The sequence below is a fragment of the Camellia sinensis genome, chromosome 4 (assembly GCF_055761805.1).
Source record: "Camellia sinensis isolate YWXY chromosome 4, ASM5576180v1, whole genome shotgun sequence".
In the NCBI taxonomy this organism is placed as follows: domain Eukaryota; kingdom Viridiplantae; phylum Streptophyta; class Magnoliopsida; order Ericales; family Theaceae; genus Camellia; species Camellia sinensis.
This window is the reverse complement of record NC_138964.1, coordinates 177,436,162-177,463,613: the sequence shown is the minus strand read 5'-3', so window position 1 is coordinate 177,463,613 and position 27,452 is coordinate 177,436,162. Positions and strand designations below refer to the sequence as shown.

General features: G+C 33.7%; 1 protein-coding gene across 7 annotated transcripts; it reads right to left on the bottom strand.

The window, feature by feature from the left end:
- Positions 1-1,396: 1,396 nt before the first annotated feature.
- Positions 1,397-19,164, bottom strand: LOC114291144 (pre-mRNA-splicing factor ISY1-like protein). 7 transcript variants are annotated; one of them, XR_014327949.1, is made up of 6 exons: positions 18,034-19,164; positions 14,401-14,486; positions 14,024-14,284; positions 5,010-5,114; positions 2,211-4,169; positions 1,397-2,112 (listed from the first exon to the last, which is right to left on the bottom strand). XR_014327949.1 is itself a non-coding variant. In XM_028235198.2 (2 exons), the coding sequence occupies exon 1, from the start codon at positions 18,955-18,957 to the stop codon at positions 18,046-18,048; it is 912 nt and encodes a 303-aa protein (XP_028090999.2). In that variant the 5' UTR covers positions 18,958-19,164; the 3' UTR covers positions 17,105-17,464; positions 18,034-18,045. The 7 variants fall into 7 exon arrangements, 1 of the variants encoding a protein (XP_028090999.2); XR_014327952.1 differs by having other exon boundaries at positions 1,397-2,549; positions 3,697-4,169; XR_014327951.1 differs by having other exon boundaries at positions 2,211-2,549.
- Positions 19,165-27,452: the final 8,288 nt, after the last annotated feature.

Here is a 27,452-nt window from a genome sequence, read left to right as displayed (position 1 = left end):
ATACATCTAAATAAAGTATATCTAAAAAAGTAAAAAAATTATTTAAAATTTAAAAATATTCACTAAAAACAAAAAAATATATATGCAAAAATAAAAAATTAAATTTTTAAAAAATTAAATTCAAAAAATTAAAAGTAAACACAATGAATAAGATTTCAAATCCCAACCATGTTTAATTGTGTTGAAAATTAAAGAAGGTAAAGAAATTATTTCCCAAGAATCTCTCTCATTGCCCGTCATCACACACGCCTCAGTCATCTCCATCACCAAGGTCTCTGCTTCACTTCGTAATTATATTAAATATGTTTAATATAATCTGACTATCTGATAGATTTAAATTTTTTTTTTTTTAAAGGAAGTAGTTTTTTTTCTCCTTTAATTAAAAAAGAATAAAGAATTGTAATGACAAAAAATAAAGGTGTACATGATTAAAGTGCTTTAGTTTGTTTTTCAGGGAAAAAAAAAAAGTTTCAATTTTTAAAAAAATAAAATAAAAATTAATTTGATAAAAATAAAAATCGATTTTTTATTTTTAAAAATTATTTATAGCCTCCCAAAAAATAAGATTATATAAAAATAACAATCTTGCTTGTTTCCACTTTTCAAAAAATACTTTTTAGAAAATTTTACTTTCTTATTTTTCGTGTTTTTTTTATTTTTACTGAATTTTTTTAATATTTTAAGCAATTTTTTTACTTTTTAGACACACCTAATAGAAATACACCTAAAAAGTAAAAAAAATGTAAAAAAAATCTTTTAAAAATTCACTAAATACTAAAAATACAAAAAAAATACAAGAATTCAGTACATTTTTTTATATTTTTATGTATTTATTAATTTTTTAAAATATTTTTTCACAAATTTTTTATTTTTTAGATACATCTAAGTAAGATTCATCTAAAAAAGTAAAAAAAAAATGTTTAAAATTTTAAAAATATTCACTAAAAACAAAAAAAATACAAAAACTAAAAAAGTCAATTTTCAAAAAATTTAATCTAGAAAACTCAAACCAAACACACTGAATAGTTTTTTATTTCTTTCACCTAATTAATATTTTAGAGAAAAAAAATTAAAATAAATTTTTGAAAACCAAATCAAATAGCCTATCAATTTTGTGATTTTAAGAACTAAACTTGATGGTTAATACCTATAAAACTAGACCAGAATCAAAATGAAAAAATAGTTTTGTTTCGGATTAATTCATGATTTCAAGAGTTCCTATTTAAATAGTAACACTACCAAAATGATCATTCAGTAAAATGAACATATTTAATTAAAGACGATCAAGTTCATATTATTAAAGCATTATTATTAGAATAATCTCACAAGCATTACAAAAAAAAAAAAAAAAATCAACCTTAAAATGAAACTTGATAACATCCACAATATGATAAAGAAGTGCAACAGAGACCATTTGGAATCTCAAGGACAATACATGCCCTAAATCTACCATTCATGTGCAGCAAGCAACTAAGAAAGTTTACATACAAAAAATCCAAGCCTAATGATATTTTCATAGATTCACCAAATCCCTGAAAACTTCAAATAAGAAAGTACCAAAGAAAGAAAAATAGTACTATGCATCAAAGATGATCCAAAACAGACAACCAAAGACCATGGCATTAAATAGGGAAGCTCAGTACGCTCGAGCATCACTCACTTCTTTAGTAAGAACTTGATACACCTTCATTCGAGAAGCATCACTCATGCCACTAACTTTCTCAATCTCCTCAAATAATTGTTCATCTGTATAGTTCCGAAGGTTACCACAATCAAGTGCTGCTGCAACTACATCTAGACCATCCTTTATTGATCTTATTTCCTCACTCAGAGTATCACTTGATTTATTCTCTCTTTTCTTTGAGTTAGAGGAACAAGATACTTCAGCAGTTTGGTCATCTTGAGTTCTAATTCCATCAAAATTCTCTGAGTGACTCAGTCTGATCAGTATTTTCATCATCCAAAAGAATTTGTTGCCTAGCCCAACGAAGTTGCTTTTCTTTTGAACCTACAACAAGGCTTCCAGTTGCTCGATCCTTTTCGAAGAGTTGACACAACTTTTGAAAGTTTTGAATTAGAGCATGTCGAAAATGAGAAGCTTTAGGCTTTTGCCTATAGAGGATAGCATATATAATATTATATTAAATAATGATGACTAAATATTTTAATTTTCTAGTACAGAACTACATCAATCTTGTAATTAGATATACCTTGAGGTAAGCTGCCCATACACCTGTTATAGCTTCAATGAGTTGTGTTGAATGATTATATCCAAATCCACCATCAGTTGTTAACATATCTTTGGCCATTGCAAGATTCCTTTTCAAAGTCTTCTACCGATTCCTTACATGACGGGAACCACAATGTATGCTAAACTTGGCACTCACCGCATTGCTTGCAGCTCCATAAGCTGATGATGTAAAACTACCACCAATTTTTTGCCCTTTGAGCATTTGGTCCAAGAGTGAGTCGATAAGAACATCCATTTGATTTTCCCATTTCAAATGTTTCTTGTCAATTTCTACCGAGCATTCTTGGTCACCTTCCACCTACATTCAAAAATGCCATAAAACATATCGGAAGAAGAGCATAGCTAGTAGCAAATTATCACCCAAACAAATGCAATGTTTCGCATAATACAATAACAAATTAAAATATAATTCATTCCAAGATAACATTCAAATAATAATTGTTAACTTGTCAATTTTTTGTTTTATCAGCAAAAGAAAAGATTATATTGATGTAAAGCAAATGAGTACATAATGGGTACATCACAAGAACAGGGACAAGAACATCAAATAACCCTTCCAACCCCTCTCTGCTTTTCAGGATCTATATTATAATTTGAGTGTCATTGAGGATTTATATCATAATCCCTCCACATGTCAGTAGCTATTCATTTCCTTAACAATTCTTCTTCATTACATTCTTCAGCTAAACTTGATCTAGCCATGTTAGTTTGCACTTGTGCTCCTCTAAGCTCTGTATCAACCTCCTCAATAAGACTTTCATTGGGATCAATACCCATGAGGTAGTTGTGCAAAATACAACATGCCAAAACAATATCTGCTTGAGTGTCAACATCATAATATGGCCTAAAATTGAAAACCTTTTCTTTAGGAGACCAAAGGCTCTTTCAATTGCATTTCGCAAAGATGCATGACAAAGGTTGAAAAGCTCTAGAGAATTTTCTGGTTGATGAACACTATACTACTTCAAATGGTAACGAGTACTTCTATATGGAGCAAAGAACCCAATTTTTAGTTGAAATCCTGCATCTACTAAGTAATATTTCCCTAGGACCAACAAGTAATTAAATGATGTTAGTTTGAAAGAAAACAAAAATATATTTATATTCATCAGCATATATACACATTTAGTGATCATCTTGAGGAACAATCAATTTATCCATTTATCTTGTTAATGCATTATCTAATATTCTTGAGTCTGAAGCAGATCCTTCCCATCCCGAAAGAATATATGTAAACTTTAAATCAAAAGAACATGCAGCCAAAGCATTTTGAGTGGGATAGCATTTTCGTCCTCGGTATCTTTGTGCATCCTTGTTCGACATCAATCACACCAACACAACCCTGTAAAAAGTTCATCATTTGTATCCAAACATATAATATTATACCCTAATTGCATTCATGTAACCACCTTAAAATAAAACCAGTACTTGGGATTGTTTCTAACCTCTAGTGGGCACTCAAATCCATCAGGTTGCTTTAAAAAGATATCTTCCAATGACATAATGGCTTTAAGAACCTGATGAAAATGTCGACTAACAGTCTCACTTGATCATCTGTAAAAGAACTCGATTGTACAGTTCCTCAAATTATTGCCATTATATGAAGGAATTTCGCAACTTGTTCTTCTACTTTACTTTGAGGATTGTCTCTAAGAAACTGAGCTCTTTTAAGCATGCTAACTAGTGTGGCAAACACATCTTTGCTCATGCGTAACTGGCTACGACAATCTGCATCTTCCAAAGTCATTAGCCGTTTAATTAGGACATATCTTTCATAATCTCCTTGTTCTGAAATTGACTTCCTTGTATGATCACGACAATGAAGAATTGAGACAAGGCTGACAACATATGAAGCATACATAGCTACACAAGTGGTTGCCCACTTTCTATTCTTTTCCCATTCCTCTTGATCATGTATCTACAATTTTTTAAAATAAAAAATCACATCCACTTGTTAATAATGTTTCCATGTTGCAATGATATATCAAAAAGTTCCTAGTCCCGAATTGAAATGATAGATCAAAAAGTTCATAGACTAGGCAACACTCAATAACAATCCATTTGGGTACAATGCTTCAAACTTGTCTTCCCAATCAACTAATTTAACGCACAATAGAGTCTATCCCTTTTAATTTAAATAATGCTAAAACAAATACCTTGCTTGAAGTTAAAATGAATCAAATATAGGACTATTTCCATCATACACCACTTCTACTGTCTTACAAATTCATCTGAGATGATCTATACTCATATTATCCAAAACTAATTTAATCCAATGTGACAGACCATCCAAAAGCTGATGTTTCAAATTAACATTCAATCAAACATTTCACGAGAATGAAAGGGTTAATTTATAAAGCTTGAAATCATGAAAAAAACACAAAACAAAGAAAGTGAAATAAACCAAATAGGCACACATCTATATACTATAACAAGCAAATTGTCATAACAAACAAACATATAAACAGATAAAATAAAACAAACAGAAAATGTAAATTCAATTTAATCTCATTAAAGCCATGCAAAATGAAAAGAAAATATTAAATCATCAAACTACTTAGAAAACAAAAAAAAAAAAGTTTCTGCAATTTCACTTCAAAGCAAAATTACAAAGCAGCTTGAACATAGATAAACAAATCCATGTATCTATAATCTCTGATATAATAAAACATATATAGGTGTGTGTATGTATGAAATTTTCAATACAGAGTTGAGTTTGATGAGAGAGGAAGACCAAACGAAAGAGGGGCACAAATACCTGATCAAAATTTTCAGGCAATGAATCTTCAATCAAGTTCAGTGATTGAAGATTACCAATTGAAGTAAATGATGATCCCCGATTGGAAAGGTTTGCTGAATGATGCTGCGAATCAGAGATTGCTATCAAAGTTAGATCTACAATTTCACTTCGAAGCAAAATTGCAAAGCAGCTTGAACATAAATAAACAAATCCATGGAAATCAATATAGATCTAAGTTTGATAACAAGGTAAGAGAAAATGAAAGAGGGGCATGAATAACTGATTAAAAATTACAGGCAATGAATCTTCAATCGAGTTCATTAATTGAAGATTACCAATTGAAGCACATGATGATCCTTAATTGGAAAGGTTTGCTGAAAGATGCCGCAAATTAGAGTTTGCTACTGGAGTTAGATCTTCAAAACTCGTCGTTGGTGGTTTTTTGAAGCTACTCATGAATGGTCTCCTATGAGAAGCCATGAGCATCCCCGATAAATTTTTCCTCCTAATTTTCCCGGGTTTTTTCTCATAGATATAAAAGGAATTTATGTTCTAGACGGTTTTTTCCCACATTCTGAACATGTTAGTGCTGAACCATTTCTTTGAGCGACATCACTTTGACTAGACGTTTCCGACTTCGGTTTCTTATTCATCAACGATTCTTAATTCACCTCCTATTTCTTAATTTATTTCCCACTCCCTTGCTTTTCCCATATGTTTTCTATTATCACCAAACAAAAATAGGATTGCATTTTCCTTTCCCTTTCCCTTTCCAAATCTCCCAATCAAACACAACGTCTACGAAAAAATTATGGTGAGCTATATATTTTTCCTTTTTCCTTCAAAATTGAACGCAATATTAGGAAATATGGCAATATGTGCCGTGCTAGGCTCTTCTGTTTTTTCAGCATAGGAGGAAGTTATTATGATGTAAGGATTAGCAAGGTTATCATTATCTTGGCTTACCTTGTCTTCCTCATAGGCTTGAACTAGACAAGTTTGAACCTCCATTAACACAACTTTCATGACACAGCACTCTTGAAATTGATCTATTTGTTCCTTAAGCCGACAAATTATAACATTCACGCAGAAAATTTTTCTTCATGCTTCCATTGAATCTCTCTCCGTAAAAAACATATGGTAGTGAAACCATAAGTTCACATTTTTTTAATCTCTACAAGATGGTATTTGCCTTCTAACTCAAGATAAACAATTGAAATGATTAACAACTCGGCATAATCAAAAATAATAGATACACACAAGTCCAATCAGGCGTGCCAATAAAAATATTTCCCCCATAACTTAGGTAAGTGACCGTGTGCTGCCCATTCCCACCAAGACCCAACATTAGGCATTCCCTTCGGACACCCAAAGCCTGTCAAACTTGCAGCAAGATCTAATCAGTTGGCTACAAGGCTCCTTTTTTATTTTGTTTTATTTTATTTTTAATAAAGCATCAAATGCACATAACCATTCATACAAAAAACAGCAAAACGGTTACTGAAAGAATGCACAAAACAAACACAAACAAACAAGCACACAACAGACTAAGACATACAGATCAAGAAAAAATCAAAGCACCAAAACCCATTGCAGAAATCCAATTAAGCTCTAATGATCGCATGGCAGGAAGTGCACTCTGAAGAAGATGATGTCTTGAGGTTGCAGCTGTCGAAAAGCCGATCCAACTCACCTTAGAAAAACACTCTCGTTGATCATCATGCATAAGACAAAGACTGTCCTTAAAACTGAGCAGCCCACTTAATCATCTCGTCAGTGATAAAATACAAAGAATCACCAACAGAGGATGACCTTGATCAAAAAAAGAGGGGATCTTAAAGAGCCGCAGCACTTATAAGCATTAAAATACCGTCTCTCAAGGCTTTAAATCATGCTTGTTAAGACTAACAAGGTGAAACCCTCTCTATTCCAGCCCAACATGGCATCTCTTTTGTGAATATTAGCCCTCCATGTTGGAATTGTCACTTTTTGAGCAATTTCAATAAATAAATCAGATACAAAACAAACACTAATTTTTCAAAAACATTTCATCATTCCCCAACAGGGAAAAAATAAAATCAACATAAAAATTCTCAAATATTTTTAAGTAAGGTAAAATTGCATTCTCCTTGCTGCAGCCAATGCTCCAAAACTGATGCGCCAGGGCCACATATTCAGCCTCTAGAACAGAGCTTCAAATTTCAACCCATCCATTTGAGAAATGTTTGACCAAAACTTGGAAAGTTCTCCAAAACCATCCAGATTTGCTTTGATATGCTGCTATCAGCAGGAGGCTTTGAAAAGCAAGCAACAATGGCCAATATTGGCAGCAAAGACTATTTGAACTGTATTAACTATCAACCAAGTCGTCTTCCCAATTTTGACATTCCCAACACTTTCAAAAGTTTACAAACCTTGAAGATTGCCACACAATGTCAAGACCATTCATGATAACTATTTTTAACAGATCCCAAGAGGTAAAAGAAAACTAAAGTTATACATATATTATCAACAAAAGAAATAATCCAAACAGCTCTAAGTAATCCAATTTGGAGAACAATGTACATGCAATGCTGATGTACAAATGGATCTATGATGACGTCTTACACTGATTGAAGAAAGAACAAACAACAAAAAAAGGATAAATCAAGCAAGAAGGAAAAATGTTACAACCAAGAATAACAAAGGATGCAAAAAAATCATCTCTTGTTTGAACAGGGCTAGCAATGCTATGATATTCTTGTCCAAAATGAAAAGAGGTAAGTACAGGGATCAATGGCCAATGTACCCCACTCCCATGATGTCTTGTACATATAATGGGCAAAGCATACCTACTAAATTCATGAAATTGCCAGTGTTACCTCTTGAAAACCATGATGGAAAATGGGTAAATCTATGGGGGTTACAGGGCCTGAGCAATGACTTGCAGTTCCCCACTGTAATCTTCTAATTGGTCCATTTTCTTGAGACACTTTTCCCTCTGGAAATGTATGCAAGTGCTCATTTCAGAAGAACTTCAAGTGCGGTTCTTGTATACATGGAAAAAATGTAAGCAATATGTAACACAGATAAAGAAAAAGTAAAGACCCGAATAAGTTATGTTAGTATATATCTATGATGGTTGCTAGGATCAAAGTTGAGAGCCTGATCTAGATGATTTTAGGAGACAAACAATTACTTCATTCACCATCTAGCATTTACTGCAGCCCTTGTCTTAACAGATGCACCAAGAATGCTTGAGATTAAGCTAGGTCAACTAAAATTATCAATCAAGCAAGTTATGATAACTAATCCAATAGAAAACAAGAACAAAGCATATTTTCAGCTTAGGATGTCCTGCAGAAAATTATTCTTGTCAAGCAATTATGTAATTGAAATTTAGTCCAACAACACTTGCAAGAATATGAAATACTTTATATGGGCCAGATGTTTTAAGCAGAATCTAGCCTAGGCCCAAGTAAATCAAAGATTATATGGAAAGAAGAGAAGGCAAATCACAAGAGAAAAGGTTAGGAAAATAAACAAAATTGCATGACAAACTTCATTGAGATTGTAGCTTCTGCGAAACAAGGAACTTGGCCTAGTTTGGGAAGATTGAAAAAAGACAAAAAGTCACTATCCTATTTAAGTCATATCATCTTATTTAAGTCACATCACCTCTCTAATACATCACTTCAAACCCAACCCAAACCCAACCCATATTTCATAAAAAGTCAAAAAGTACACTTATTTAGTCTTCCCAAACTAGGCCTAAATTAGTTTGGCAGAGAAGACATTCAAGCTTTTAGCCACAAATCTGGTAAACAAAAGTAGAAAACCAGCCAAGTGTAATATCTAAGCAAGATTTCTAACAAGGCAGCCGTTATGGGATTTTTGTTTCATTCAGTCTCTAAAATACTTCAAAAACAAGTGCCATAACTGACATCGTTGTAAGAGCACCCAAAAAAATTATACCATGCAAGCCACCAATTTCCTCATGATGAGTACCACAGCCTATTTGATATATATGTAACATGCGAGAACTTAAGTGGATATGGAACTCCCTCTCCCACCCATGCGCACACATACAAAACAAGGATATAAGCCCGTTAAAATCAAATATCTAAACTAAATCAAATATCTAAACTAAGCATACATGAAATATCATATCTGAAATGCAATTTGAGTTGTCAATAAGATTTAGAGGTGAAACAAATAAATCTCAAGAGCGGATTGTAAACACAGTATATTCGTGAATGGTAAAAATAGTATCGATAAAAGATAAGCTGAAAGAGAATAGATTGAGATGGTTTAGTCATACACAACTGAGACCAACAGAGGCAGTAGTGAAGATGTGATACAATAACGGTAGAAGGAAGTGTTAGGAAAAGAGGCAAACCTAGATTGACGTGGACTAATGTAGTAAATAGAGGTATGAATCTCCTTAATTTGACTAACCAAATAGCCATTGATAAAGTCGAGTGGAGAAGAAAGATTCATGTAACCGACCCCATTTGATGAAACTTAAAGCTCGGTTTGTTTGGTTGGTTGGTTGGTTGGTAGAGGATAGTAAACACAACTAGTAGATAGAAAATTGAAAAAATAAAATAAACAGATTGATAAGTACAACTCACTCAATTTATGAAATATTAATGGATATTTGACGAGGAGAGATTAATAAAGAAGCCTTTTGTTGTCCAAAATCATACTACAACTTAGCATCCACAGACAACTAACATATCACCTCAAACTCAAAAGCAAAAAAATTAAAAAATAACAGTAGTAATAATAATAATAATAATAAGGTATGCCAATCAAAGAAAATAATAATAAAGTATAGAGGAACACATTTTTTGATTGTCGTTGGTAGCTCAATCTTGATAATAGGGCTTGTTGTCACCTTAAAGACAATCTGTATGAATTGTATAAACTTCTTCGGGTGTTTGGCATAACCTATATAAGTGCATTTATTTAGATAAGTGCACTTATCTGGGTCACATTACCTCTTTACTTTTTTGCACATCTTTTCGTAAAAAAGTCAAATAGTATACTTATTTAGATCATCCTAAATACCCAATATAAAAATAATTTGTTAACCATTGAATAAAAATTGCCATGCTGATGCAAGGTATAAGAAGCTCAAGAAAACATAAAGAAGATCGTTATCTGGAAATTGGCATAATTTCAAGGCAAGACCTATAGAAATCACGCATAGCCAAGTTACTAGTCTTAGTAATCTTATTTGTGTTAGCTTTAGATTAAATATGCTTAGTTTTTAATAATTCTGAGTTTTGACGTTGGGAGTATTTTGTTCATTTCAAAATTTTCTAGAAATGAACAGCAAGGGCTGCCCATGGATTGTACCAGAAGTTGAATCAAGTAACTGGATTCATGGACGAAGCTAGATCAAAAGATTTAGAATATAAATGAAGGATGTTGTGTGTTTAGAGTATCTTGCTATAATGGGAACCCCATATTATACATACCTTCAACAGAACCTACAACTAGTAATGGGCAAACAAGCTCATTTGATTTGGTGAGGAAAAAAAAAATTCCGGCACTTAGTGGCTATTCTACTCTCCCGTCCAAGGCTTCCATAAAACTAATGATATTAGAATGCTTATCTTCTAAATGGTGCTTGAACTACTAATTTTGTTGTTCTTAAGTAGTTGAGTAAAAACAACAATTTGAACTGAAGCTTAAAATGTTGAGGGACAAGTAATAATTAAGGGGTTCATTTACAGATATTAACGAGTGGGGTTTGGTTCACGGCAGGTGAAAGATTTGAGGCAAATAAAAGAGCAGTGGTGCTACATGCACTAACTAGTGTACCAATTAGTGTATTAACTAATGTTATGACATTATTATTGACCCCACCTATTATACAAATTACGATTACCCAAAACCTCTAAAATTGTGCCACATCATATGTTAGTACACTAGTTAGTACACTAATTGGTGCATATAGCATTATTCATAAACGAGTGTTGAGCTATGAAGCACCGACACTTCAAAATAAGTGTCGTATCCGTGTCGGACACTTTAGGGACACGCGGACCTTAGTTGCACGAAGCAGGAGCGGGGGCGGGAGCGGGGAATCATGAGCCAATAGAAGTTTCTTAGGTTGGGAGCCTCTCGGGGAGCGGTAATATATATATATATATATATTTTAATGCACATTAGAAATTTTTTTATAAATATTTTTATTTTAATATACATTAATTATTTTATTTATTTATTATATTTTTAAATAATATATTATTGTTAATTTATTTTTTTTATTTTTAATTGATAAATATTATAAATAAAAAATTATAATAAATAAGGAATAATAAATTATGTTAAAATAAATAAAAAGAAAAATTAGATATTTTATTTTATAATTTTTTTTAATTATATATGGTTTAATTAGATTTCTTTTAAATAATTGGATGATTTATTTTATTTATTATATGTTAAAAAGTTAAGAAATAATAATTTACAAAAATTATTATTATATATGATATTTTAAGAAATAATAATTAAATATTTTTTTATTACATATATAATATATGATAAATTATATTTATCATATATATTATATATGATATATAATATATATATTATATATTATATATGATCTAGACGAAGAGAGAGACTGAAAAGAACAACGAACAGAGACGAAGAGGGAGAGAAGCAAAGACGAAGAGAGAGAGAGAGAGAGAAGCACAGAGAGACTGACAAAGATGAAGACGAAGACGATCGCGAGAGTGACGAAGATGATCGAAGCCCTTTCTCCTCTCATGTCGACGTCGAAGGTTAGGGTCTCTCTCTCTCTCCCCTTTACGATCCCATCTTGGACTGATTCGCGTTTCTCTCTCCACAGAAACGCAATTCTTACACGTTTCTTTCTAGGAATCACGAAATCGCGATTCTTACTTAGAATCGCCACCTAGTTGTGCGATTCCTGCAACTAAGACGCGGACACTTTGGGGACACATATGGGACACAACACATGGCATGTCCCCTTATTTAATTAATTTATTTTGAGGAGACGTGCCAAAGACACATTAGGGACATGCCAAATTGTCTTTTACCCCATTTTATTTAATGTTTTTGATGAATGTTGAATGTTTCTTATTTTTTTCTTAGATTTAAATACTTAATAGATCATCCATAAATATATATATATATAAACTGTAAGTGTTAATTTAAAAGCACTTTAAAAAAAAATAGAATTCAAAATGCTTGGTTAGAGTCTTCCAAAAACTCTTTTCAGAAAATTTTACTTTTTTATTTTCCGTGTTTTTTTTTTTACTGAATTTTTTAATATTTTAAGCAATTTTTTTTACTTTTTAGACATACCTAACATAAATATACCTAAAAAGTAAAAAATTTGTGAAAGAAACCTTTTAAAAATTCACTAAATACCAAAAATATAAAAAAAAAAATACGAGAATTCAGTACATTTTTTGTATTTTCATGTATTTATTAATTTTTAAAAATATTTTTTCACAAATTTTTACTTTTTAGATACATCTAAATAAGGTGAATCTAAAAAAGTAAAAAAATGTCTAAAATTTTAAAAATATTCACTAAAAACAAAAAAAATACGAAAACTAAAAAACTCAATTTTCAAAAAACTTAATCCAAAAAACTCAAACCAAACACACTGATTATAATTTTTATTAATATTGATTGTTTGTAAATATAATATTAATTTACATAGCAAATAAACATATATGAAAACATATTTTATTGCCATGTCCCCCCACCGTGTCTGTGTCCCTAGTTTTTTGAAATCACTTGTCCCATGTCCGCATCCACATCCATGTTTGTGTCACCATCGGTGTCCTTGTTTCTGAGGTGTTAGAGTGAAGTATATACCAAACTTTACTTTATATAAAGAAATCACCATAAGAACTAAGAAAGATAAAGATATGGTTTTGTTGGTTTATAATTTAACAAAATCCAACTTACAATTTTTGGAAGCCCAATCTTTAAAAAAATACAAACAAAAAAAAAAAAAAAAAAAAAAGAGAAAGAAAAAAGAAACAAACATCAAATAAAATCTCATGATATAATACCAATTAAAAATTGAACTAACTGCAGCAAAATATCAGTTCAATATTATTACTCTTATTGCATTTTTACATGTTAAGCTTTATATTTCATTCAATATATACCAACCATTCATATTGGTTGTTTTATATTAGCCTATTAGTTGTTGTGATATGATCTTTGTATTCATTGGTTGATTATAAAGTCGTCATAATGTTACCAGGTAGGAAAGGAAACCAGAGAGTCAGCGGATCAAGGCCAGAAATGGGGAAGGAAAAATGAAAGGGGATATCTGCATATGGACATCTTCTGTCAAAATTCATACAGCATAACTTAAAATTAGCACAAGTTTGGAAATAGTCTCTCCAGAAATCGGGGTAAGGTTGAATATATCTTGCCCTTCCCAAATCCCACTTTTGCAAGAGTCTCATCACTAGGTGGGACTTTATGCATTGTCTATCGATTCTATAGGGTGTCCCAACACAAATTGATTGTTATCAAGTGTACGTAACCTGATCCAATTGTGAATATTCAAATCATGCACTAACTATCAATAAAATTCACATATGATTCTCAACGCACGAGTCCCTGGATTATTCCTTATTGTAAGAGGAAAGCACCATATTCTCCTTTGCACAGCGAGTCAACATTTATTAGTTTAAGTTAACATTGTCCTAATTCCTTCTGAGTTTTTCTTCCTAAACTGATTTCTTGACAAACTATAGCCATGTCAATCAGTTCCTGAGTTTTTTTTTCCCTCTATTTTCCCGAATAACCTCCACACACAAAGCTATAATTGTTGTCATACATTTTTTAAATCGTGAAAGTGGTACTATACACAGATGATACTGAAGGACTGTTTCAGATAAGAAACATCATATCAGACCACAGAGTAAGCAAACATGTCTAGTTGGTGTATACAGGTTTTGGCATCTAAATCCTATTGAGTTTATCTGGTGACTACTATAAGACCTCTTTTAAACATTTTCATGTAGAGCAATAATGATACTTACATAATGAACCCTTAAGTTACGCCTCGGAGATGACGTATTACTGCAAGGGTGCATGAAAATGCTATATGGATCGATGTTTCCTTGCTTCCTTTCTGCAACAATCAGAGCCTTGATGCGATCACTTGATGGGTGCTGAAAGGATCCAAAATCGCAGGCAACTCAGAGAATTTTATAGGTAGAATCAGAAATCAAGCCATGAGTCCACCAGTACTCAAACGTGCCAATATAAACATGATAATCATCAGTAGCAGCGTTCCCCACCTAAAAGAAATTAAGTTTATTAAACCAAAAAATAAATAAAGAAATTTATTGGAAGATTCACTGACATTAAGCAATGGTAATAGAAACCATATCATTAAAATTTTCATGAATCATACCAAGAAGCCTTTGGAATTAATTACTGGATTCTGATTTCCCTTGTTTCTTTGGTAAACAAGTTGAGACAATTGGGGAACATAATGACCTGGAACAGATAAAAATCAAAAAAAAGGTACGATGATTGTTGCTCAAAATCATGCAGGATATCTATCTACAATAAGACAGTTCAAGTAAAAGGGAATGTATAAAAGCACCAGCATAACTTTCTCCAGCAATGTAAAAATCTCTATGCTTGTATTGTGGAAACCTTTCAAACCAATTGACTACAAATGTATATGCATCTTCAGCTATAATTCATAGCGATCAGATCAAAAGAAAACATTGTCAAAAGTCAGAATTTACAAATTTAAGCGAAAAATAACATTATCCATGAAACCCAATTCATTCTACCCACAATTCAAGCCCAAACAGATCGGTGAAACATATTGTTAATTGCAAACTATCATAAAAAATATTATGGAGTATTACCTGTTCTCTGGTCACATGCGGTCAGGTTCTGAAAAGCGGTAGCGGTAACGGTAGCGGTGGCGCGGTTGCAGTTGCGGGGTGTAAAGGCCGTAGCGTAACGGTTGCCGTAACCGGAACCGTGAATTTTTTTATTTTTCGCACAATTTGAAAAAAACTTACCGATACGCAAATTTTAATTCCATGATCATATTTATTGGGTTTTAAAATAAATATTGATCAACTTTTATAAATTTTTAAGTTTGACCCAATATATTTCATATTTTTAAATCACTATAAACTGAGTTTTTTACATTATATTTTAATAATTGATGACTTTATATTATACAAAAAATCAATCACTAACTATTATATATAAGATAAACAATGACAAAAGTAAGACAATAAATAAAAGCCTAAATATGTATATATATATTAATCAAGCCAAATAGATAATGACTACATTTATTATTATTATTATTATTATTATTATTATTATTTTCAAACAATATATAAATAGACACACACAATCAAAATGATTGAGTGATAGCAGCTGAATAGAATAGCATAGGTCTTACAATTTCAACAAATCAATAACATGTTCTTCATCTTCCCTATTCTCTCTCTCTCTATCTCTTGTTCCTCTATCTTCCCTCTTCTCTCTCTTCCCTTATTTTCAACTTTTTTTTTTTTTTTTGTGTTTTTCAAAAGAAGCAATTCGGAACCGTTACATAACGGTGGCGCGGTTGCGGTTGCGGTTGCGGGGTGTAAAGGTCGTAGCGTAACAATTGCCGTAACCGGAACCGTGAATTTTTTTATTTTTCGCACAATTTGAAAAAAACTTGCCGATACGCACATTTTTTTTCCATGATCATATTTATTAGGTTTTAAAATAAATATTGATTAATTTTTATAAATTTTTAAGTTTGACCCAATATATTTCATATTTTTAAATCACTATAAACTGAGTTTTTTACATTATATTTTAATAATTGATGACTTTATATTATACAAAAAATCAATCACTAACTATTATATATAAGATAAACAATGTCAAAAGTAAGAGAATAAATAAAAGCCTAAATATGTATATATATATATTAATCAAGCCAAATAGATAATGACCACATTTATTATTATTATTATTATTATTATTATTATTATTATTATTATTATTATTATTATTATTTTCAAACAATATATAGATAGACACACACAATCAAAATGATTAAGTGATAGCAGCTGAATAGAATAGCATACGTCTTACAATTTCAACAAATCAATAACATGTTCTTCATCTTCCTTATTCTCTCTCTATCTCTTGTTCCTCTATCTTCCCTCTTCTCTCTCTATCTCTCTTCCCTTATTTTCAACTTTTTTTTTTTTTTTGTGTTTTTTCAAAAGAAGCAATTCGGAACCGTTACGTAACGGTGCGTAACAGGGGTTTACGGCCGTCACGACTGCTATAGCAGCCGCTACACCTGTGAATCTCAATCACACTGCAAAAGCGGCCATAACGGATGGCCTGCGGTATATAAATCTGACGATGTATTTGAACATGAAAAACCAACACCAGCCAGCTGGTGATTCAAGGAAAAGCACATTTGCCACTACCAACAAATTAAGAAAATGAAATCAGAAACACAAACACATCGTGATGTAGATCGAAGGAGACATGTTGGAACTAAAGACAAGAAAGTTACAATTATTCCAAGCATATGGATTTAGGTAAAGGGTCTTCCCATGAGGACGAATACGGAAAGGTCCAACCCCTTCAGCAGCTCCATAAGCTACAGAAGAACAACTAGGTCCTCCATTGAGCCACAACAAGAGTGGCCTTGACTCAGCTCCATGGCTCACCGGAGCCTCAACCAACCAGTAAAGCAAAGCACTCCCAGCCTGCTGTTTTACAGTCAGATAACCTGAGTACTGAGTGAAACCAACATTGGTTGGCTGCCCAGGTAACTGTGTGATCTTATCTCTCTCTTGGTCACCATTAGACAAAGAATAACAAATACCCAGAAAAAGGAATGACAAATAAAGTACAGAGAACAATGAATGGTTCTCACAGGTGGGTAAATGACAGACACATAGGAAAGTAACACAATTGATTTTCATTGCTCTTATGGGCATGTTATTAAACAGATGCCATACAAGGTGAAAGATACAGAACTCAAACCGAGCTCCAACCAAAACAAAACAGAGAAAGATACAAAACTAAAACCACAACAGAACACAAAAATAGACAAAACTCAACTAAAATGCAAATCAACAGTTTGTACCATTTAAAACGGTAAATTACATACCAGATTGTCTGGTTTCCTGAACATGGTGAAATACAAACCGCACAGTACGTATACATAATTGTCTACACTGAGCCACCGCCCTAGTTTTCCAGCACATGGGGAAACCCTACACAGAAAACTCAGGAAACAAACAAAAAGCACTGACTTGAACCAACTGACATTTGCAAGTTGTGGCTTTGGCACATGCAATTAGCTTCGCTGGACGCAAAATTTCGAGAGCCAATTGAGAGAACAGACAACTTTCACCGCTTTCAACCAACTCGAACTTGCATGCTTTGATTTGAGCACATTGGACACCGCCATGGATGACCAGCTTCGGGAGCAATTGTGGAACCCAAGCGTTAGGACATGAAAGGGTTTTATACTTTTATATACAGTTATAGAAATGGCCACAAGACAATGACTATTAAGTCCTTGCAAAATAGCAGACTCACTATGTGAAATAATTTCCTAATTTGATCAACGTTGAACACCTAAACGAATAAGACTATTTCTTGATATATGAGAATCAATATAAAAAAAACCAACAAATACAAATGAGAAGCAAAACACACATGACTTGTCCCTGAGGAAGTTAACAGTCATCATCAGAATGTAGAAATAACAAAAAAATTTAAAAATTGTTATGGAAAAGAGCACTTTCGAATTGAATTATGTAATGAATTTTTTTCATAGTTTGTGTGTTCATCTAACAGCAACTGCATTTTGAGAAAAGATCATCCATCCAATCAGCAAATTAGCAAACATAAAAATCAAAATAACCCTAGCATTTTCGTTTGATTGCAATTCTACAGATAAGAATTCGATCACAATCAAACTAAACTATTAATTATCAAACGAAAAACAAAATCGTGTAGTAATGCCACAACACAACAAGCCTACCATCTATCCAATCTACCGCTGAATGTTGAGCATGGCTTTGGCTTCAATCTGCTCCTCCAAAAGATCTTCACTCATATACTTACTCAAAAGCTCCATTTTCTTCTTCTCAACCACCATCCTCTCAATCTCCTTCTCATCCGGCAACGGCACGTGAACCACAAACTCCTTCTCTTTCTCCTTCTCCTCCATTTCCTTGGCCTTCCTCTCCTCCTCCACCACATCCTCCTCCTCCTCAAACAATATCTTAGCAGCCGCCGCCGATGACACCATAGCCACCTCCCCGCTCTTCACCGCCCTCCTCGCCTCAATCTTAATCTCCTCCATCACCTTCCATTCTGCCAATGCCTCCGCCCTCATCTTCTCCTCCGCAGGCCCTTCCAGCTTCTCCAATATCCCATCCTCATCATCCCTATACCCATAATAACTCGCATCAATCCTCTTATATATATCATACCTAGTTCTCCGCTTCCGCAACTCCGGAGGCTTCTCGAACAATTCTCTGACTCCAGGCAACTTCTTTGCCGCACCGAAGTAGCGGTAGCCCGGACCGCGGCCGCTAGGGTTTGGGACGTCGACAATGTTGCCTTCCAAGTCGGTCATTTTGGCAGAGGAGCTGCTTTTGGTGTAATTGGGGCCGCCGAGCTCGATGATTCGGCGCTCCCAGTGGCCTTTTTCGCGAATGAGTTTGTTGATCTCGTCGTTGAGGTCTCGGAGGCGGTGCTCGCCGAGGCCTTCGTTCTGGATCTCGGCGACTTTGCGGCCGATCTCGCGCATGATCTGCTGACGCCACTTGTCTGCCTCGGCGAGGTCACGGCACTCTGAAGCCAAGAATGGACGTCGCTCTTTTGGCTTCTTCTTCTCTTCGTTCTTCATGGTGATAAACCTGTTGAGCATGGACTGTGCCTTCTCTTCATTTCGAGCCATCTTCGCAAGAACCGAATTCAAATGCTGCTAATCTTAATCTGGAGATTGATCGATTACAGTGGCCTCTCTCTCTCTCTCTCTCTCTCTCTCTCTGCGTGCAATTTCTTGCTAAAACCCTAAATCGATTAGAAGAAAATCCCTTCTCGGTGAGTTCAGAGAGTTAAGATCCTCTCCAGCATTTCCTTCGCCTGACGGCCCAGATTAGGCCACGTCTGACTGAAAACCTGCGACTCATATTAGTTAAAAAAATGATAAATTACATTCCCATAAAGTTTGATTCAATTACATCTCACTCCTAATATTTTAAAAATTACATATTTATTCCTGTGATTAATAGTCTCATTTTACAATCCATATTTATATAAAAGACAATAACTCTTAGTAAAAAAATATAATAAATTAATTTTTTTTTTTTAAAAAGAGTAAAGTAAAAGAAAGGGAAAAAAAAATATAGGAAGTAAAACAAAATAATAAAAAAAAAAGAATGCATGAATTCAATATTTTCATTTCATCTAAATAATTACAATGACAAAGGATTAGTGTAATTTTCCAAACGTTAGAGGGTGATATGTATTAAACCAAAACTTCAAGGGGTGTAAGTGTATTTTACCTAAAAAAAATTCAAATTTTCAGCAAAATAAAGCCTAAATTTCCTCTCTCATATCTTCTCATCCACTTTTTCCCCCTCCCTTGAGTTCTTCACCAACAACGACTTCATCTCGCGAAATTGACGGTAAACATCGACGGCAACTTCCTCTCTCGAAACCCACTCTCACAAAGTGGCTCGAAATCCTTTTCGATCTCTTCTTCCTCTCCCGAAATCCTATTGTTTTAGTGTTGTTCTTGCTATTGTTTTGGTGCTGAAATTGCTGATGTTTTGTTGTTGAAATTGCTGCTATTTTGGTGCTGAAATTGTTGTTGTTTTGCTATTTTTTTTGTTTTTGTTTTGCTGTTATTTGTGCTGAAATTGCTACTTTTTTTGTGTTGAATTTGTTGCTAATACTATGATTTTTTTTTTCTTCTTTTCCCCAGGGTATAGATGGGCACAAAAAGGTAGAAGGCACTTCAAATTTCAAACATAGGAGATGAATTGTATTTGAACTTGCTTTTAAATTTTACATTCAATTGCTGAATTTGTTGTTGTTGATGCTATTGTTTTGGTTTTTTGTTGCTACTGTTTATGCCTCACAATCTACTGATTTTTTTTATTTTTTTTGAGTTCATATTTTAACCCATTTATAATAAAACTTGGGGCTTTTGGAGTCAACACAAGAATAACACAAATTCCATTTTGTCTCTGGAAGCATTTGAAGATGTGTGCATTTGAGTTCTTGTAAAATTTGAGATGTGTTTGTTAAACAAATCAAGACAAAAAAAGAATATGTTCTTCATTTTGTGTATGCAATGCATGCCTATTAAGATGCAATTCTTCTTATTTGAGGCAAACTCAAATTTGTTCCATTTGAGTAATCATCAATTACTAACCACAGTTTAATTTTATATGGCAAGAATCAAAGTTCCAGATATGTTCTTTTGTTAGATTTAATGAGAAAGGTCCAAGTTTTTGAGATTAAATCTTGCTATTTATTAGTATCTCTAAAAGATCATAAAAAAGAATGCAGCATAGCTCTAAGACAAAAATAAAATTTTTAAAAAAGAATGGATGAAGACCGACGATCTAAAAAAAAAAGATTTCTTCGCTCCGGTGGATAACAATGGCCGATGGACAGTGGTCGTCAGTGAAAAATGGTGGACCGTGGACGCCAGTGGAGAATGATGATGGCGGCTGGGATCATTTTGTCTCTTTCCTCTTTCACGTTTTGGGCTTTGCTTTGCTGAATGAAATTTGAATTTTTTTTTATATAGCTAATTTGAGCCACAGATTTTCAGTAGAGTAACGTAGCCCAATCTGGGTCGTCTCCCAAAGGAAATGCTGGAGAGGAATGCTAAAGAGGATCTGAACTCCTTCTGGGTGGGTATAAAGTTATCTCAATCAGAATATAGTAACCATTCTAGGCTAGCGATGATTTACACCTGTTGGTTTGGAGGTAAGGTTTTTATTAATATAAATTATTATTAATTTATTGTTATCTTTTTTATATGTTTTTGTATAAAAAATTATTTAAAAAGTAAATTTTTAAAGGGAGAATTACATGTCAGTGAGGTGCAGATTTTTTTTTACAAAATGAATAATTTTTTTTATAAATATTAATAATTAAAATCATTCAACTTTCACCTTTTTTGTAAAAAAAATAAAAATAAAAACACTGCATCCCACTGACATGTAATCCCTCAATTTTTAAAACCTATAAAACCTCGGAGGCACATTGGTTTTATAGGTAAATGATCAAACATTAGTAATCAACAATTCCACATTTGAACATTTCCATGTTGGTGGATTGAAACCCTAAATGTGGGTTTTGGATTTCTGAAAAGAGATAGTATGAATTCCATGCACAACCAGTACAACGTTGAACTGTGACCGACAAGGTTTTGTTTCGTCCTATCCAGTGATTCATTTAACAATAACTGACATCAATGTTCACTACGTCGTACGCCACCGATTAAGACATTTCCTGATTTGCAGAAGATGACAATGAAACTCGCAGGTGTGTAGTTTATGCAACTGAAATTGTTGTTTACATTTCGAAATTTTGACTGTGTATTTCATGTTTTGTATGTTGATTTGGTGTGTTGTTGTTTTCACTGATTACCCCAATGTTATAAGCAACGTGAAGTTAGGGCAAACTTAACATGTGTTTATTCCAATTGATAGTGTAAATGTAGATGTTAATGTGACATTGGTGTGTGTTTTTGTCAATTTTCGTCATGGTTGAGGTGTTGAGTGAACGTATTGGGTTTGGGTGCAGCAGATATGTTTTTGTATCGGGCTGTAAATGTTAATAATGCCATGTTTGGGTGATTGATGTGTTGTAGTTGTGATACAATGTCGAATGTGTTTAGTGGTATTTTGTCGGTGTGCCAATTCGTAATGTTGCGAATGCTGTTGATTGTTACACTCAATCGAGACATATTTGGTGGCACGTCAACGTGGTGTTTATAAGGAAAATGATATATGTTTGGGTTATTGTGAAGGTGTGTAGTTTTGGCTATTGTAGTCATTTAGGCCTCGTTTGGCAAGTAGTTGCTTTAGTCTAAAAGTCAAAAAATTATTAAAAAAACCAAAAAGTCTATAACCTATATAAAAAAGTCAAAGATTCTCTTTTCTCTTTATTTTTTACACATCTTTTCGTAAAAAGTCAAAAAGCTATTCCAAACATATTAATTTTTTTTTATCTCATATTTTAGCCAAAAAGCCAAAAAGTTACTAAAATAGCTTGTTCCCAAACGAGGTCTTAATGTGTTTGATGATGCTGAATGTGTGTTTTTGAGATTTGGAAGTGTTGGTGCTTGTGTAATTGATATAGGCCCTGTTTGGTACAACTTTTTTTCAGCTTATTTCAACTTTCAGCTTAATTTAAGCTATTTTGATGTGTTTGGTTTAGCATAACAATGCAGCTTATAACTTTTTGTAAGTCAGAAATCAGCTTATTCTTTGAGTGAGGCAGGAGAAGCTTAATTTATAAGTCAGAAATCAGCTTATGTTTATAGTTATAAGCTATAAGTTGTTAAGGCATAAGCCATAAGTACTTTCCCACAGCTCTACCAAATAGGGCCATAGTCCATGTTGCAGCCAATTTGTTTCATAATATGAGTGTTAGGCATAATTTTGCATGTATGTAATACGTTCGATGGGTTTCATTTGTGGAGTAGTGTAACTAGAATAACAGCCCAATGGTATCTGAAATGTTGCATCAACGGAGGTCCACAAATACACATTGGCGGCATAACAATACAAAATGCTTGTGCAGGACCTCAGCTGTTGTGCAGTGGTATTTCAATGGCCAGTCGATGCATTTTGTTATGGTTTACGTGATTGCGTTAGATGTGGTGTTGCATCTTTTATTTATTTTTTTGGGCATATCTGAGTACGTTGGCATGTTGTTGATCAGTGCAATGCATTATTCACGTAGTTTGCAATCTTCTGGGGAATTTGATGTTGCGCGTTACCTGTCACGGAAAATCACATTCCGTCAATTAATTACTTTCCACATTACGTGTTGCCAGAACATGAGCGGCAAATACATTACAGAAATGTCAATTGCCATGACAAATTAAACGAAATTATATGGCGATTTGCATGGTTAACAACTGGTACCTCAATATATGAGACAACAATAATGACATAGTCATCGTTATATTGTAAAGTATGATGAATATACAAAATTAAAACCATGGCTAACAAATGTTTCCACTGCTAAGTGTTTAAAACATTAATGATCATTTTGGTTAATGATCGAAGCCATCCGTAAATCACGGAATCCCGTATATTACAAACGGAAATGTAAAAATACGTTACCAATAATTAACAAAATCCACATCAGCCCCATAATATGATCAATCCAATATGTAAACTCCACCAATATAAAATTAAACAATAAGATTCATTCTCACCTAAAAATGACCAAATGGTTCATAAGAAAAAACACAGGACCAACTGGATCAACATTTCCAAATTTGGGATTTATCGGTAATTTTTCCTAGTATTAATTGATTTGGATTAAATTTATAAGTTTATATAAAAGTCTTTAATATATATATATATATATAAAATTGTTATTTTTATAAAATGGAAATGTAATTAGTATTCACTGTAAACATAAATTTCAAAACATAAACCTTACACTTTGGATCATTTACCATGTGTATTATCAAGAAATCAAGACAAAATGACATACCTGAATCCATTGATGAACGGTTAAACGGAAGCGTCTGATTGTCAATAAAACCTTGATATTGACTATGTTATTGCCTTCTAATCCTTTCCCCTTTGGTGCCTTATGTTTCTCCTTGAGAGGATTTAGAAAAACAAAACAGTGTTCTTATTTTTTTCTTCACTTTAGGAAGGAATAGGGATCATAACCTTTTAAAGGTTGTAATTGGTTTTCATAACTGAAAGGTAATGAAAACCAATAAATTAACCATTATTGGTTTAAAACTGAAAGGTAATGAAAACCAATAAATTAACCATTATTGATTTTAAAACTGAAAGGTAATGAAAACCAATAAATTAACCATTATTGGTTTTAAAACTGAAAGGTAATGAAAACCAACTTTAACCAATATGTTTTAATTTCTATTTCTGCCCCTCATAGAAATAGAAATTATACAACTAGTATCTACACATTAGGTCCATAACACATATACCCTTAAGCCTATTAACTAAATTGAATCACTTAAATTGTAGGCTTCTTATAAATGATAACACCACATTTAATTATGTGATCCCATTGAGACATTATCTAACAATCTCCCACTGGACCACATATGTAGCTTGAAAAATGTGCTTAACTTTAGTGAGCTCAGAAATTTGTTATCATAACTTGAGGGTATCCAAACAATCTTGTCCATTAACTATATTAATATAGGATCAAAGCGGTCTTCGTTACATCAATCGTAACTCGACCCACCAATGGTCACGTATACAAATATAGCTAAATGACATAGATCAATCATGGATGCGTAGCATGGAAATTACATGTGATGTGATCCATACATGCCTATGTCCAACTGGTCCTACTTAACTTTATTGAGATCAATACTTCACAATACGTAACAGAGCGTAATAAACTGAATACTTCATTTCTGCAGAAATTAATCTAATCACATAGATAAAACTCAAGGCTGACATAAAGCAGTAATATAAATACAAACTCCCACTAAACCAGAATGTTCTCAAATAGAACAACACCCATATGAGCAGTGTGCTCATGAAAGACCTTGGGTGGTAGTTTCTTCGTAAGTGGATCCGCTATCATGGAGTTTGTCCCAATGTGCTCTATAGAAATCTGTCCACTCTGCACTCTTTCTTTTACAACTAGGAACTTGATATCAATATGCTTTGATTTTGTCGAGCTCCTGTTGTTATTGGAATATAAAACTGCAGACTTATTGTCACAATATATCTTAAGTGGTCTTTCAGTGCCTTCCAAAATACGCAACCCAGTGACAAAATTCTGCAGCCATATCCCTTGGTTTGATGCCTCATAACATGCTACAAACTCTGTAGCCATGGTGGATGAAGCTATGAGCGTCTGCTTTGCAGACCTCCAAGAAATTGCTCCGCCAGCTAACAGATAAATATAGCCTGATGTGGATTTCCTACTGTCTTGGCATCCAGCAAAATCGGAGTCGGAATATCCAATGACCTCTAACTTATCCGATCTCCTATATGTGAGCATATATTCCTTTGTTCTCTGTAAATATCGCATAACACGCTTGACTGCTTTCCAATGATCCATGCCAGGATTACTTAAATATCTGCCTAACATGCCAACTATAAACGCAATATCCGGACGCGTACATACTTGAGCATACATTAGACTCCCTACAGCTGAGGCATAAGAAATCTTCTGCATTTCTTGAATTTCAAGACTGTTCTTCGGGCATTGGCTGAGACTAAACTTGTCTCCCTTAGCAACTGGGGTTTCACCTGATTTGCAATTGTGCATGCCAAATCTAATGAGTATTTTTTCGATATAGCTCCTTTGTGATAATCCCAGAATACCCCGAGAACGATCTCGGAGTATTTCGATTCCTAATACAAAGGAAGCATCACCAAGATCTTTCATTTCAAAATTCTTAGATAGAAATCTCTTGGTGTCATGCAATAAGTTTATATCGTTTGTGGCAAGCAATATGTCGTCAACATATAAAACCAAAAATATGTGTTTACTCCCACTGAACTTGTGATACACACATTCATCAACAACGTTAGTTTCAAAACCATACAAAGTGAGAACTTGATGAAATTTGAAGTACCACTGACGAGAAGCTTGTTTGAGTCCATAGATGGATTTAGTCAATTTGCAAACCATATTCTTTGGGTCTCCTGACACAAAGTTTTATGGCTGCACCATATAAATTGTTTCTTTAATGTCACCATTAAGAAAAGCTGTTTTGACATCCATCTGATGCAACTCAAGATCAAAATATGCAACAAGCGCCATAATTGTCCTAAAAGAATCTTTCGAAGAAACTGGAGAGAAAGTTTCTTTAAAGTCAATTCCTTCTTTTTAAGTAAAGCCTTTGGCTACAAGACGTGCCTTATACCTCTCCACATTACCATTTGAATCCCTTTTGGTTTTAAATATCCATTTACAACCTACGGGCTTCGCACCAACTGGTAATGAGACAAGTTCCCAAACTTTATTGTCTTGCATAGACTTATATTCTTCATTCATGGCTTCTATCCACTTATGAGAGTTGGAACTTTCCATGGCTTGACGAAAGTTGATTGGATCATCTTTCGACATTCCATTTTCTACCTCATGTTCCTGGAGATATACAATATAATCATCTGAAAATGCAAATCTCCTTTCTCTGGTGGATCGCCTTAATGGCACAGATTCTTGAGGTTGAGGTTATAGAGTTTGTTCCTCAGGAACAATTACCTCATCTTGAATGGGGGTTTGAACTATATTATCTTGAACAACATTGTCTGGTTGAGGATTCGAAATTACTTCTCAAGCAATGACAGGTATAGGAACCTGTGATTGGTCAAAAGTAGTAGTAGGAAGTGGGATTACTCATGCTTCCTCCTCAAAGACAATGTCTCTAACTGGATTTCTCCCCCCAAACTCAACATCCTCAAAAAATGTTGCAATTCCCGTCTCAAATATTGACCTATTTGTGGGATCATAAAACTTATAACCCCGTGATCGTTCGGCATAGCCAATAAAGTAGCTGCTAATGGTTTTAGAGTCCAATTTTCGTTCATGAGGTTTATAAGGCCTCGCCTCAGCAGGACACCCCCACACATGCAAATGTTTTAGACTAGGCTTTCGCCCAACCCAAAGCTCATAAGGTGTTTTTGCAGCTGCTTTAGTTGGCACCCGATTTAAGATATAAGTTGCTGTCTTTAGAGCCTCACCCCAGAGGGACTCTGGTAAAGTAGAATGACTGATCATACTTCTTACCATATCCTTAAGAGTCCGGTTTCGTCTCTCAGATACACCATTCATGCTAGGTGATCCTGGCATGTTGTATTGTGGGACGATTCCACATTCCTCCAGGTATTTTGCAAACGGTCCTGGATGTTGTTCACCTGATCCATCATATCTGCCATAGTATTCACCACCACGGTCAGACCTGACACTTTTAATCCGTTTGTTGAGTTGTAACTCAACTTCGGCCTTAAATCTTTTGAATACGTCCAAAGACTGTGATTTCTCATGGATAAGAAATAGATACCCATATCTGGAATAATCGTCTATGAATGTGATAAAATATTGTTGACCATTCCAAGACGCCATAGGGAATGGGCCACAAATGTCCGTATGAATTAGTTCTAAGACATCTGTAGTCCTATGGGCACCATATTTCTTTATTTTGGTCTGTTTTCCCTTGATACACTCAACACAGACATCAAAATC

Bases quoted from the DNA above. Each gene is read 5' to 3' on its own strand.
- LOC114291144 (XM_028235198.2), bottom strand. From the start codon at position 18,957: ATGGCTCGAAATGAAGAGAAGGCACAGTCCATGCTCAACAGGTTTATC.